This window comes from Monodelphis domestica, chromosome 5, assembly GCF_027887165.1.
Source record: "Monodelphis domestica isolate mMonDom1 chromosome 5, mMonDom1.pri, whole genome shotgun sequence".
NCBI classification, from domain to species: Eukaryota; Metazoa; Chordata; class Mammalia; order Didelphimorphia; family Didelphidae; genus Monodelphis; species Monodelphis domestica.
Genome location: NC_077231.1, coordinates 85,925,802 through 85,940,448, shown reverse-complemented (window position 1 = coordinate 85,940,448; position 14,647 = coordinate 85,925,802). Strand labels below are relative to the sequence as shown.

The window sequence follows — 14,647 nt, the reverse complement described above, 5'->3', positions numbered from 1 at the left end:
AAGTCATTCACCCATTCTGAGTTTATCTTGGTGTAGGGTATGAGATGTTGATCCAAACTGAATCTCTCCAATACCGTCTTCCAATTTTCCCAGGAGTTTTTATCAAATGGTGGATTTTGGTCGCAAAAGCTGAGATCTTTGAGCTTATTATAGACTGTCTTGCTGAGGTCACTTACCCCAAATCTATTCCACTGATCCTGCTATCTGTCTCTTAGCCAGTACCAAATTTTTTTGATGACCACTGATTTATAGTATAGCTTGAGATTTGGGAATGCAAGGCTTCCTTCCTTCACATTTTTTTTTCATGATTTCCCTGGATATCGTTGATCTTTTGTTCTTCCAAATAAACTTTATTTTTTTTTTCTAATTCAGTAAAAAAGTTTATTGGTAGTTCAATGGGTATGGCCCTAAATAAATGAATTAATGTAGGTAGGATGTTCATTTTTATCATGTTAGCTCTTCCTACCCATGAGCAATCAATGTTTTTCCATTTGTTTAGATCTAGTTTTAATTGTGTGGAGAGTCTTTGGTAGGTGTGTTCATATAATTCCTGTATTTGTCTTGGCAGATAGATTCCTAAGTATTTTATACTGTATAGGGTGATTTTAAATGGAATTTCTCTTTCTAATTCTTGTTGCTGAAATGTGTTGGAAATATATAGAATTACTGTGACTTATGTGGCTTATTTTGTATCCTGCAACTTTGCTAAAGTTGTTGATTATTTTGACTAGCTTTTTAGTTGATTCTCTAAGACTCTTTAAGTAGACCATCATATCATCCGCAAAGAGTGATAGCTTGGTCTCTTATTTGCCAATTTTAATACATTCAGTTTCTTTTTCTTCTCTAATTGCTACTGCTAATGTTTCCAGTACAATGTTAAATAATAGAGGTGATAATGGGCATTCTTGTTTGACTCCTAATTTTATTGGGAATGCATCTAGTTTATCCTCATTGCAGATAAGGTTTGCTGATGATTTTATATAAATACTGTTTATTATTTTTAGGAAAGGCCTTTCTATTCCTATACTTTCTAGTGTTTTCAATAGGAATGAGTGTTGCATTTGGTCAAAGGCTTTTCTGCATCTATTGAGATAATCATGTGATTTTTGTTGGTTTGCTTGTCGGTATGGTCAATTATGTGCATAGTTTCCCTAATATTGAATCATCCTTGCATTCCTGGTATAAATTTCACTTGATCATTGTGATCACTCATGATGACTTGCTGGAGTTTTTTTGCTAGTATTCTATTTAAGATTTTTTCATCTATTTTCATTAAGGAGATTGGTCTATAATTTTCTTCTTCCTCTGTTTTTGACCTACCTGGCTTTGGAATCATAACCATTTTTGTGTCATAAACGAAATTTAGTAGAACTCCTCCTTTGCTTACTAGGTCAAATAGTTTGTATAGTATTGGGATTAGTTGTTCTTTTAATGTTTGATAGAATTCACTTTCGAATCCATCAAGCCCTGGGGATTATTTTTAGGGATGTCCTTGATGACTTATTGAATGTCTTTTTCTGATACAGGAGTATTTAAGAATTCTATTTCTTCTGTTAATCTAGGCAATTTATATTTTTGTAAATATTCATCCATATCACCTAGATTGCCATATTTGTTGTCATATATTTGGGCAAAATAGTTTTTAATGATTGCCTTAATTTACTCTTCATTGGAGGTGAGGTTTTCCTTTTCATCTATGATACTGTTAATTTGGTTTCTTTCTTTCCTTTTTTTTATTAGATTGAGCAGTACTTTGTTTTGTTTGTTTGTTTTTTCAATATAGCAGCTTCTAGTCTTATTTATTAGTTCAGTAGTTCTATCACTTTAATTTTATTAATTTCTCCCTTAATTTATGGGATCTCTAATTTAGTCTTCATTTGTGGATTTTTAATTTGTTCACTTTCGAGTTTTTTTATTTGCATGTCCAAATCATTGCCCTCTGCTCTCCTTAATAGTTTTTTTTTAATTTTATATTATTTTATTTGATCTTTTCCAACCATTATTCATTAAAGACAAAGATCATTTTCTTTTCCTCCCCCCACCACCCACCATAGTTGTCGCATGATTCCACTGGGTATCACATCTGTTCTTGATTTGAACCCATTGCCATGTTGTCAGTATTTGCATTAGAGTGTTCTTTTAGAGTCTCTCCTCTGTCATGTCCCCTCAACCACTGTAGTCAGGCAGTTGCTTTTCCTCCGTGTTTCTACTCCCACAATTTGTCCTCTGCTTATGGATAGTGTTTTTTCTCCTAGATCCCTGCAGATTGTTCAGGGACATTACACCGCCACTAATGGAGAAGTCCATTACGTTCAATTATACCACAGTGTATTAGTCTCTGTATACAATGTTCTTCTGGTTCTGCTCCTCTCACTCTGCATCACTTCCTGGAGGTCGATCCAGGAATTCCTCCACTTTATTATTCCTTTTTGCACAATAGTATTCCATCACCAACATATACCACAATTTCTTCACGCATTCCCCAATTGATGGGCATCCCCTCGTTTTCCAATTGTTGGCCACCACAAAGAGTGCAGCTATGAATATTCTTGTACAAGTCTTTTTGTCCATTATCTCTTTGGGGTACAGACCCAGCAGTGCTATGGCTGGATCAAAGGGTAGACATTCTTTTATCGTCCTTTGGGCATAGTTCCAAATTGCCCTCCAGAATGTTTGGATCAATTCACAACTCCACCAGCAATGAATTAATGTCCCTAATTTGCCACATCCCCTCCAGCATTCATTACTTTCCATAGCTGTCATGTTAGCCAATCTGCTATGTGTGAGGTGATACCTCAGAGTTGTGATTTGCATCTCTCTGATTATAAGAGATTTAGAACACTTGGGGAGCATTTGCTTGTGTTTCCTCTTCTATCTCCTTTGTATTTTGTATTTTTGCTCCATAAAATGTGTCCAAAGTCGCCCTCTTCTTCTTATTTTTCTTGGAGTTTTGATCCTTTTGTGCTTCTGTGCTGTTTGCCATCTCTATCTGAGTGGGGAGGTCTATCTTTTCTTATCTCTGTCTGGTGTTCAGAGGTTTTAGCCCTAGGCAGATTGTCCGTTCTATGCAGTTGTTGTTCTGTCTTCCTGGGGAAGCCAGGAATTGCTGGTGTTTCCGTGTTACTGCCCTCCTCAGTTCCCTCCTGATGCTTCTCTGTTGCCTTACTTCCACGCTCTGAGCCTGGCACTCTCCGTGAGGTGTTTGTTTCAGTGCCTGAGCTGGCCAGAAGAGCCTACACTCTGAGGGGGGAGGGGCCGCGGATTCCCGGATCTCCGAGGGCTCCTGATAAGATTAGCTTTCGCTGGGTTGAACTGAGTATGCCTTGAGGCAGGGACTTTCCATGAGACTCGGATGGAAGGATCCAGCCACGGGTTACAGGCTCCCCCGTCTCTCTCTGTTTCCCTGCTGTCTGTGTTTGGTGCCCCCTGGACTGAGTCAGGTTGTTTTCAAGAAGCAGCCTTCAGAATAGCCAGCCCTGAGGCTCTGAGGTTCCCTCTGCTGCCTCGGACTCAGTGCTCTGGTTTGGGGGGGATGGGTCCTGGGACCTTCCTTCTGCCTGTCCCTTAGATCTGAGTGATCTCGGGTTCTGGCTTTTGGCGGGCCATGCCTTTTGATCCAAGTCCAGGAGGAGGATGCCCAGGGTCTATGCTATTGTTCGTTTTGAATTTCGGTGCCCTAGGAGCATATAGTTTGAGTTCAGTAGGGAAGGGTTTCCAGAGATCTGAACTTTAGCTTTCTCTAAGCTGCCATCTTGACAGGAAGTCTTCTCCTTAATTTGTTAATATATGAACTCAAGGATATAAATTTCCCCTGAGTACTGCTTTGGCTACAACCCATAGATTTTGAAAGAATGTCTCATCATTGTCATTTTCTCCAATGAAATAATTAATTTTTTCTATGATTTGTTCTCTAACTATTTTTGGAGAATCCTATTATTTAATTTCCAAGTAATTTTTGCTTTGGCTCTCCATGTACCCTTATTAATCATCATTTTTTATTGCATTATGATCTGAAAAGGTTGCGTTAATTATTTCTGCTTTTCTGCATTTGTTTGCCATGTTTTTATGTCCTAGTACATGGTCAATCTTTGTGAATGTACCATGTGCTGTTGAAAAAAAGGTGTATTCCTTTTTGTCCCTATTTATTTTTTCTTCATATATCTATTAACTCTAATTTTACTAAGATTTCATTCACATCTCTTACCTCTCTTAATTTTTTTGATTTTATTTATCTAAATTTGATAGTGGTAGGTTCAGGTCTCCCACTAGTATAGGTTTACTATCTATTTCCTCAATAAAGTCCACTAGTTTCTCCTATACCACTTGGTGCATACATGCTGATTACTTATATTTCCCCATTGTCTATACTGCCTTTTATCAGGATATATTTACCTTCCCTATCCCTTTTAATCAGATCTATTTTTTCTTTGGCTTGTCAGATATCATGATTGCAACTCCGGCCATCTTTCTATCAACTGAGGCCCAATAGGTCTTCCTCCAACATTTAATTCTAACCTTGTGAGTGTCTATCTGCCTCATGTGTGTTTCTTGTAGATAACATATGGTAGAATTTTAGTTTTTAATCCACTCTCCTATTTGTTTTCACTTTATGGGTGAGTTCATCCCATTCATGTTCAAAGTTATGATTGTCACTTGTTTATTCCCCAGCATTTTGATATCTTCTCTTAGTTCTGTCCTTTCTTCTTTTGATATATCTTTTTAAACCAATGGTTTGCTTTTAATCAGTCCCCTTAATCCCCACCCTTAATATGCTTCCCTTTCTTCCCCCTCCCTTTTTGTTCCCTTCTTATTGTCTTAAGGTCTGTTAAGTTCCCTCCCTCCTCTCTTTCCCTCCCTTTTTATACTCCCTGCCTCCCTACCCCCAATAGTTTTCCCTTTTCACTTTCCCTGTACCATAATATAGAATTCAAGACCCCAATGAATCTAGATATGCTCTTCCCTCCCAGAATTGATTACACTGAGAGTAAGGTTTAAGTTTTACCTATTAGCACTCTCTTCCTCTCATTATAAGAATATTTCCCCCTCCCCTTCTCGTGTATCTTTGTGTGATAAAGATTATCCTATTTATTTTATTTCTTCAAGTATCTCTTTGTGCCATCTTTGATTCCCCCCTCCCTTTTTCTTTTTTTTTTTTGTATATCATCTCATAGCACTTATTACCCCATCTCTTCCTGTGAATGATTCTTCTAATTACTCTAATAGTGAATATAATTTTTGAGAGTTACAAATAACATTTTCCTCATATATTAATATAAATAGTTTGAATACAAAACCATTTTCCCCTTTTCCCTTTCTTTCTTATTCACCTTTTCATGTTTCTCTTGTTCTTTGTGTTTGGATATCAAACTTTCCACTTAGTTCTGGGCTTTTCTTTACAAATACTTGGAAATCATCTATTTTTTTGAATGCCCATATTTCCCCCTGGAAGTATATAGTCATTTTGATGGATAAGTGATCCTTGGTTGAAGACCTAATTCTCTTGCTTTTCTGAATATCCTATTCCAAGCCTTGCAGTCCTTTTGTGTAGAAGCTGTCAGATCTTGTGTAATCCTGATTGGTGCTCCTGGATATCTGAATTGTCTCTTTTTGGCTTCTTGTAAAATTTTCTCCTTATCTTGGAAGCTCTTGAATTTGGCAATTATATTCCTGGGAGTTGTCTTTTGAGGATTTAGTGTAGAGGGTGTTCTATGAACTCTTTCAATGTCTATTTTGCCCCCTTGTTCATGAACATCAGGACAGTTTTCTTGGATAATTTCTTGTAGTATGATGTCAAGATTTCTGTTTATTTCTGGGTTTTCAGGTAGACCAATGATTCTCAAATTGTCTTTGTGGTTGGTTTTCCTGATTCATCATCTTTTCAGTGAAATATTTTATGTTTCCTTCTATTTTGTCAGTCTTTTGACTTTGCTTTATTAATTCTTGCTGTTTTACAAGATCATTAGCTCCCAATTGCCTAATTCTGGTCTTTCAAGACTGGTTTTCCTTTTCAGTTTGGGATATTCTGCTTTCTGTGGCTTCCAGCTGTTTCTCAAATTGGGAGTCCTTATCCTTCAAACTGTTATTTTCTTTTTAAACTATTTCCCACTTTTTTTGTCAGAAGGGTTCCATCTTTTTTATAAGCTCCAATTTAAATTCTTCAAGAGCTTGTGGACATTTCCATTTTGGGGGGAAGGTTTTGGTACATTTATTTTGTATTTACTCTTCTATTTCCTCTGTAGCCTAAGTCTTTCTTCCTTAAAACTATCCAGGGGCAACCTCTTCTTCTTTTATTTCTTGGTGTTGGGAAGTTGTTGTTCCAGGGCACTGTTTGCCATCACTATGGTGATCTTTTCCTTCCCTTTCCAGTCAGAAATCTGAATCAGATGGGCAGGCTTTCTGTGTATGGAGCTAAGGAGCAAGGATTTTGCTTTAGGCCTACTCTCAAATCTCTGCAGCCTCTACTGTTTACTGCCCTTCTCTGTGCTATCTCCCCACAGGAACCCATGATCTATGCCTTCTAGGATTTCAGGTCTAGCTGCTCTCAGGGGTAGGGTAGGTTTTTGGTGGTCTTAGGCAGCTGCCTAGGACCTAGAGGTGCCCCTCACTCACTCACTGGTTCTAGAGCTTGCTGGCTCTGATTCTGGCTCTGTATGTGGGGTGGGGGAGGATAGATCAGTTTGTTTTTTGGTAGAAGATTTTTCACCCCCTTATAGTGTGGAAATTCCCAAATCCCATGTACCTTCAATGCTGAGCCCTACTGTAGAGTCCCTTTGTTCATATAAATTTGGTTTTGTTTTGTTTGGGGGTTGTTTTTATTTTTTTTTGGTCTTTTGAGGTAGTCTATATTGGTAGGTGCTGAGGGAGAGGAAGAGTCCTATGTCTAGACTGCCACCATGCTTACCCAGAAGTCTCTGCTTTTTATACAGTCTGGTAATTACATAAAATCCAGTGACACAAATAAAAACTGTGATTAGTGTATAAGAAAGGTAAGGGGTGGGCTAACTAACATCTAACTAACTGGGAAGAGGGTCTCCAGAAGTCCATAGCAGTGGAGAAAACAGAGTTAGTCAGCATCCTTTGGAAAGTGCCATTACAGATCCCACTCAGCACCAAACCCAGAGCTTGGCAAAACATCTCTACTACTCATCTTCCTTATTTCACAAAAAGACAGGAGTAGTTTGCAGCCTTAAGAAAAGGCAGCAGAAGCTTTTATGAATTCTTTCACTAAGGCCTTACAGTGCTAAATTAAAATCTGATCCATAGATATTAGTTTAATAATTGACTATAAATTTTTACAGTTAATCAGTAATCTAAAACTTCACCAGTCAAAGTCCAGTAATGGATTCTCTGTTTCAAAAAGTATGGATATTTTAGTCCTTTTATTTGTATCATTCTAAATTGGTTTCCAAAATGGTAGCACCATTTCAGAACTTCACCACCAACAAACACCTACCTAGACATACTCCATCTTACACTGAATTAAAAAAAAAATTTTAATCTTTATTGTTAACTTGCAAGGTATGAGGCAAAACCTGAGTTGTTTCAATTTACATTTCTCTTATTTATTTGGAACATTTTTCATATAGTTGTGAATACCTTGTACTTCTTCCTTCCTGCCTTCCCCCTTTTCTTTCCTCCCTTTCCTCTGTCCTTCCACACCTTCTTTCCTTCCTTCTCTCTTTCTCCATTACCTTCTCTCTTAGGATCATTGCAAAACAGAAGAGCAAGAAGGGTTAGACAACTGGGATTAAGCAACATACCTAGGGTTATACAGCAAGAAATTATGAGCTCAAATCTGAATCCAGGACCTCCAATCTACTTGGGGGGATGGCTTTTGGCTATTTGACGATGATGAGCTTGTCTTATCTCACAGTGGGAAGGAAGGACTCAAGGGATGGCCAGCTCAAAATGTTCTCTCCTTAGGAGGGGGGTCTTCTGTGGCCCATTCTGGGGAGACAGAGACCTGCTGGGCTTCAAGTAGAAATGGAGACTTCAGGGCCAAGGAAGGGCAAAACCCTCTTGCCTTTAAGGGAGACCTTCAATGGCCTCATAATAATAGTAAAAACAAATGTTTTCATATATATACTGTATATATATATATATATATACATATATATTTGCAAATAGTCTATTTTCAAATTCAATAAGGATTTATTTCAAGACCTTGTTGAAGTCACCAAATCAAAGTGGAAAGAATAGTGGAACTGGAGAATATTGTTTCAAATACTAGTTATAGATTAATAAATTTGCTTTGAAAACTACTTTAACTACATTCTACACATGATACATTGTATAATTATTGTTTTACATTTTTATTGTTTCTGGAATCTGTTCTTTGATTCAAATATTAAATTTCATATTAATAAGTGACATCACAGAAAGTATTGTCTGGAATACAAATTAAATCTTTCCTGTTTTTTAATCTTTCAGTTCACTTTCTGGAGGTAACATTCACAAATTATTCTTTTGCTATTAATTCTGTACTGTGCATAATGTTCTCTTAGTTCTACTAATTTTACTGTTCATTATTCCATATATTTCTTTCCCCATTTTTAGAAAAGTTAGCCTGCTCATTGCTACTTAGGATGCAGTAATATTCCATCTCTAACATATATCACAATTTATTTTGCCATTCACCAACTGATGGGAGGCATCCTCTCAGTTTCCAATTCTTTGCCATCCCAAAGAGACCTGCTATAAATATTTTCGGGCATATGGGTTCTTTTCCTTTTGTCCTAATCTCCCTGGGAAATAGACCCAGCAATGGTGGTTCTGCTTTTTAAACTTTATCTGAAACATAATAGATTCTGCCCTGGCCCTTTATCATTATCCTTTGTGTGTGTCTCTGCTTATATGTGTGTCTTGTAGACAGCAGATTGTGGGATTCTGACGTAATTCACTTAATTATCCTCTTCCTTTTTATTGGTAAGTTCTTCCAATTAATATTCATAGTTATGATTAATAACTGCATTTTTTCTTCCATCTTATTTTCCCATTTTTCTTTTACTTTCTCTTCTCTTCTTTTTCTTTCTCTTACTCTCTTTTCATCTTTTCCTTGTTTTGCAAGTGGTTTTGTAACTGCTCTAGTCCCTCTGCCTTTTAAGTGCCCCCTTTCACTTTCCTTCTTCCCCTTCCTCTTTTTACTTCCCTATAGGATAAGACAGATTTCTACACCTATCTAAATATGGCTTTTATTCTCATTTTGCATCAATTCTTAGGATAGTAAGGTTCAATCACTGCCTGCCATCCCCCTCATATTCTTCTCCACTCTTATTGATTCTTACATGGTTCCTCATGTGAAATAATTTACTTACAATTTTCTCTCATCTCTTTTCTCCAATGTATTCCTCTTCTTATTCTTTATTTATTTTTTATATTATTCCATTGTTTTTAAATTACTCCCTGCTCTCTTTCTACATATACTCCTATTGTCTGTACTAATATTAATAAAATTCTTTAGCATATTCAGTACCTTAAATGCCCTAAGAACTTTAGGTACCTAAAGGTACATCAGCTATCAGATATAGTTTAAGTATGTTAGCCTTTTTATATAGTAAGGTAATCAGTTTAAATATATTATCATGATTTACCTTAAGCATTTTAAATACCTTAAGAATCTCTTGTATCATAGCTATGTTAAGCTCCCTAGTTAGCACTTTCCCATGTAGGAATGTGATTAGTTTAGCCACATTGAGTTCCTTGAGTTTTTTTTTTCCTTTTCTGTTTACCTTTTTATGCTTCCCTTAAGTGTTGAATTTGCTAATTGAATTTTCTTTTCAGCTCTGGTCTTTTTTGCAGGATTACCTTAAATTCCTCTATTTCATTAAATACCCATTACTTTCCCTTAAATATTATACTCAGTTTTGCTGGGTTGTAGTCCTCAATCCTTTGCCTTGCAGAATATCATATTCCATGCCTTCTGATCTTTGAATTTTGACCTGAGAAGCAGTTATATAGCATGGTTCATAGAACACAAGGCCTGGAGTCAGGAGAACAACCTGTGCCCAAATATAGACTTAGGTGCTTTCTAGCTTTGTGATCCTGATCAATTGGAATTTTTTTTCTAGCTACTTGTTTTCTTTTTCTTTCTTCTTGGCCTGAGAATTCTTGAATTTGGATATAAGAGTTCTAGAATTTTAAACTTGCAATTTCTTTCAGGATTTGTGATTGATGAATTCTTTCACATTCTATTTTCCAAATACACATCTAGAGAAAGAACTTTGGGAGTAGAAAAGCAGAAGAAAAATATAATCAATCATGTGGTTCAGTGGGGATATGATTGGGGTTTTAGAGTTAAAACATCACTCTATGACAAATATGAATGATATGGAAATAGGTTCTGAACAATGATACATGTAGGAAGGGAAGAGGGGTGGGAAAAATCATGAATCATGTAACCATGGGAAAATATTCTAAATAAATAAATTGATTAAAATAATTCTCCTTTTGTTCAAGCACATCTGGGAAGTTCTCCTTTATAATTTTTTGCATTATGAAATGCAGTCTCTTTTTTATATTATTATTGCTGTTAGTAGCAAAGTGTATCACATTTGAATGAGACCTTAATATTGCAATTATTGTGTATAATGTTCCCTAGCTTCTGCTTATTTCACTCAGCTCAGTTCAAGTAGGCCTTTCCAGTTTTTTCTGAAATCATCTAGTGTTTATTAGTATTTCTTAAATGTTTACTCGGGGGCAGCTGGGTAGCTCAGTGGATTGAGAGCCAGGCCTAGAGATGGGAGGTCCTAAGTTCAAATCTGGCCTCAGCCACTTTCTAGCTGTGTGACCCTGGGCAAGTCACTTGACCCCCATTGCCTAGCCCTTACCACTCTTCTGCCTTGGAGCCAATACACAGTATTGACTCCAAGACAGAAGGTAAGGGTTTAAAAAAAATGTTTACTCTGTGCCAGACTCTGTTCCTTTTAAGACCTGGGAATGCAAAAAAAAAGGTAAAACCATTTTCCTTTGAGTCCTATAAGAGGTCATATTTTAATGGAGGAGACCAGATGTATATAATCTTATGTATACAAGATAGATGTAGAGTTCATGGAAGGTAATCTCTGAGCAAAGGCATTAGGAGGAAGGGATGTGTCATTTGGAAAGGCCTCATGAAGATTTGAGCAGTTTTTCAGAAAGCTAAAGAAATTGAGAGGGGAAAATGAGGAAGGGACAGTTTTCTGGGCCTGGAGGATAGCTAGTGAAAAGTCTTGGGGTCCTGAAGTGATGGTGTATAAGGGATAGAAGAATCATTTTAGAGAGTGTGAAAAGAAGCAGGTATCTTAAGGAGACTGGAGAGAGAGGATGGGGCAGTAGGGTTGAAGGGCTTTACAAGCTAGATAGACAAATGACTTTCAACTTAATCCTAGAAGGCATCAGGAGCCACTACAGTTTACAGAGTTAGGGTAGTGACAACAGGTCAATCCTATGCTTTTGGAAAAATCAAGTTGGGTAATTAGTTAGTGTCTGGGTTAAATTAGGAACTACCCAGTATCTTGACTTTCCCTAGTGTGTATCCTCTCTCCTTCCCTACTTATTCTCAACCCAACTGCTCAATGCTTTGCCCATTGACTTTCTAGAGCATAGTCTGAAATCAAAAAAGTTTCAATAACTTGGAAGAAAAGGACCTAGAATCCACAAATCTACATATGGTGGATCAGGACCCTTATCCACCCTGTAATTACTTCCCAATGAAATCAACCTGTTCAAGATCCTATAGTGGCATCCTTTTAATTAATATGTTAAATCTGACCACTTCTATATATATTCGCAGCAGCATGATTATTAATGGAATAGAGCTATATCCCTTACCTTGTTTAAATCTATAGAGAGATGTTTAAGCCTTTATTGGAAATATTTACTTATGGAAAGAAAAAATAGCATCACTATCTTTGAAAACTTTTTAACTTGCATATTTCTAACAGAATTCTTATTTTGTTTATTTACAGTACTTAGAACTTCGATTTAATAAACAAGTTCGCTTGGTTGGAACATTTTTCTTTATTTTTCAAATGGCAAGTAATTTAATAAGTTCTCTCTTTTGTAATATGGAGTATTCTAAAGCATATTTACATATAAATTAATGTCTTGAATTAGAATATATGAAAATTTATAGCAGAAGAAGCTCAAAATATTAAACATAATATACAATTAAATAAATTTTAGAATTTTGGAGAATTTATTTGCATATGCATCAGTCACTTAGAAAGGAAGCCTCATTTTAGCAAAGATGTTGACAAAGGGAGGTAGATGGCCAGGATGGTGAAAGGGGAAACTATTTCACAGGAGAATTGATTGAAGGGATGCTAATGCATAAAATTTAGACAAGATTTAGGAGAAACATTAGAACCATCTGTAATTTTTTTGGTCTGTCTTGTAGAAAAGGGATTTTTAGTTTTGTTCAGCTTAACCTTAGAGAGTGGAACTATGAAGGGAGGTAGAAGTTGTAGAGACATAATATAACAGTATGAAGACAACATCTTCATATAAAGAAAAATTTTCCAGATAATTGGGCTTCTAAAAGTGGAATGGAGTTCCTTGGAATGATATCAGGGATTCCATGTTACAAAAAAAGAACAGATACTTAGAGTATCTGTTCAGTTATAAGTGGGAGGTGATGACTTCTGATAATTCTTTTAACACTTAGATTTTGTTAATTCAGATCAGATAATTCTTAGAAGCAGCTCATTCCTCTTCTTTTCCCAAAGACTTATTCCTCTTTTTTTTTAATGTTTTTTACCAAGATGACCTTTAAGGAATTTTCACTTTGAAGTAGGAAGGAAAGAATTTACTATAATGTATAAAACTGGCCTATAACTCTATGCACTATACCCCTTTAAAGAGATAGAGAAAAGAAATCAATCTCTTGAAAACAGGTTTTTAAATTGAAGAGCAATATTACAATTCATTTGATGACTTTAAAATAAAGCTTAGATTTTGATATTAATAGGTAGCATTCATAGCACTTTAAAGTTTTCAAATCTTTTTACATACCTCCTTTGGCCCTTGAAATAACTCTGTGGAATAGGTGCTGCTGTTATCTTCATTTGCTAGATGAGGAAACTGAGGACGAGAGGTTTAAATGGTTTGTCCTGGGTTGCTCAGCAACCAGGTGATTTGAGAGTTAGAATTTGAAATCAGGTAATCCATTGTGCCATATAGCTGACAATTTGTGATATTTTTTGAAAAGCATAAATTCAATAGGTTAGGAGTCCACTATTTCAAAATAATTGTTCCAAAATGTGTATTTCAAGAAAACATGTAAATATGAGACATAGCGTATATGTGTGTGTGTATTGTCTTTGATCATCTTTTATGTCTCATATACAACATATAGTTAAAGAACCAATATTCTTTATTTGGTTTCTCTTTCTAGGTAATATACACTGGACTGGTTATTTATGGCCCTGCTATTGCTATAAGTAAAGGTAAGCTTAAAGTATAGTCATTATTTTTAATGATGAACTTGTTGTTAATTGTCCAATGAATTTATTTTATTCTTAATTTAAAAAATTTAAATAACAAGTTTCCACTTATCTGGGGAATGACTTGGATTCTTATAAATTTGACTTACTTCTTTGAATGTTTCAGAAATGAAACCTTTAGCAGAAATTCATTATAAAAATTTCCCCCCATTTGTCGTTTTATTTCTAATATTGGTTGCATTGACTTTGTTTAAAAAAAACAACCTTTTTAGTTTAATAAAATCAAAATTATTGATTTTATATATCATACTTTTCTCTAGTTCTTGTTCTGTCATAAATTCTTCCTTTCTCCAAAGATCTGACAGGTAAACTATTCTATGTTCTCCTAATTTACTTATAATATCACTCTTTATGTTTAGATTATATACTCATTTTAACCCTATCGTGATAGGGTAAGAGATAATGATCTAAAAATATTTTTTGCCCTATTTTCCAGTTTTCCCAGCAGTTTTTGTCAAATAGTGAGTTCTTATCCCCAAAGCTGGGATCTTTTGGTTTATCAAACACTAAATTGCTGAGATCATATATTCCTAATCTATTCCATTGATACACCCTTCTATTTCTTAGCCAGTACCTGATTGTTTTGATGATTACTGCTTTATAGTACAGTTTAAGATCTGATACTGCTAAGCTGCATCCTTCACATTTTTTCATTAGTTCCCTTTATATTCTCATAGACCTTTTGTTATTATAGATAAATTTCATCATTTTTTCTAGTTCTATAAAATAATTTTTTGGTAGTTTGATTGGTATGGTGATGAAAAAGTTATATAATTTTATATATATATATATACATATATATATATGTTGAAAAAGTAAATTAATTTAGAGAGGATTTTTATTTTTATGTTATCTCAGCCCGCCAATGAGCATTTAGTTTTTTTTTTTTCAATCAATTAGACATATCTTTATTTGTGGGAAAAGTGTATCATAATTGTGTTCATATAATTCATGCATTTGTCTTGGCAAATAGATTCCCAATAATTTTGTCTAGAATGATTTTAAATGGAATTTGTCTTTTTAACTCTTGCTTCTGAGCTTTCTTGGAAGTATGGAAATGCTAATGATTTCTGTGGGTTTATTTTTATCCTGCAACTTTGCTAAGGTATTATTTCAACAAGTTTTTAGTTTATTTTCTAGGATTCCCTAAGAATAACATCATGTCA

At 35.4% G+C, this 14,647-nt stretch overlaps 1 protein-coding gene across 3 annotated transcripts in view; it reads left to right on the top strand.

Annotated features, from left to right (window-relative positions):
* The window catches only part of LOC100019694 (sodium-coupled monocarboxylate transporter 1-like), a 135,196-nt gene that overhangs the window by 27,650 nt on the left and 92,899 nt on the right, over positions 1-14,647 (top strand). For all 3 annotated transcript variants that reach the window (XM_056798697.1, XM_016425740.2, XM_007503281.3), the window contains exons 2-3: positions 11,946-12,011; positions 13,373-13,424. In XM_056798697.1, coding sequence (XP_056654675.1) covers positions 11,946-12,011; positions 13,373-13,424 — 118 coding nt within the window. The remainder of the gene's footprint in view (positions 1-11,945; positions 12,012-13,372; positions 13,425-14,647) is intronic.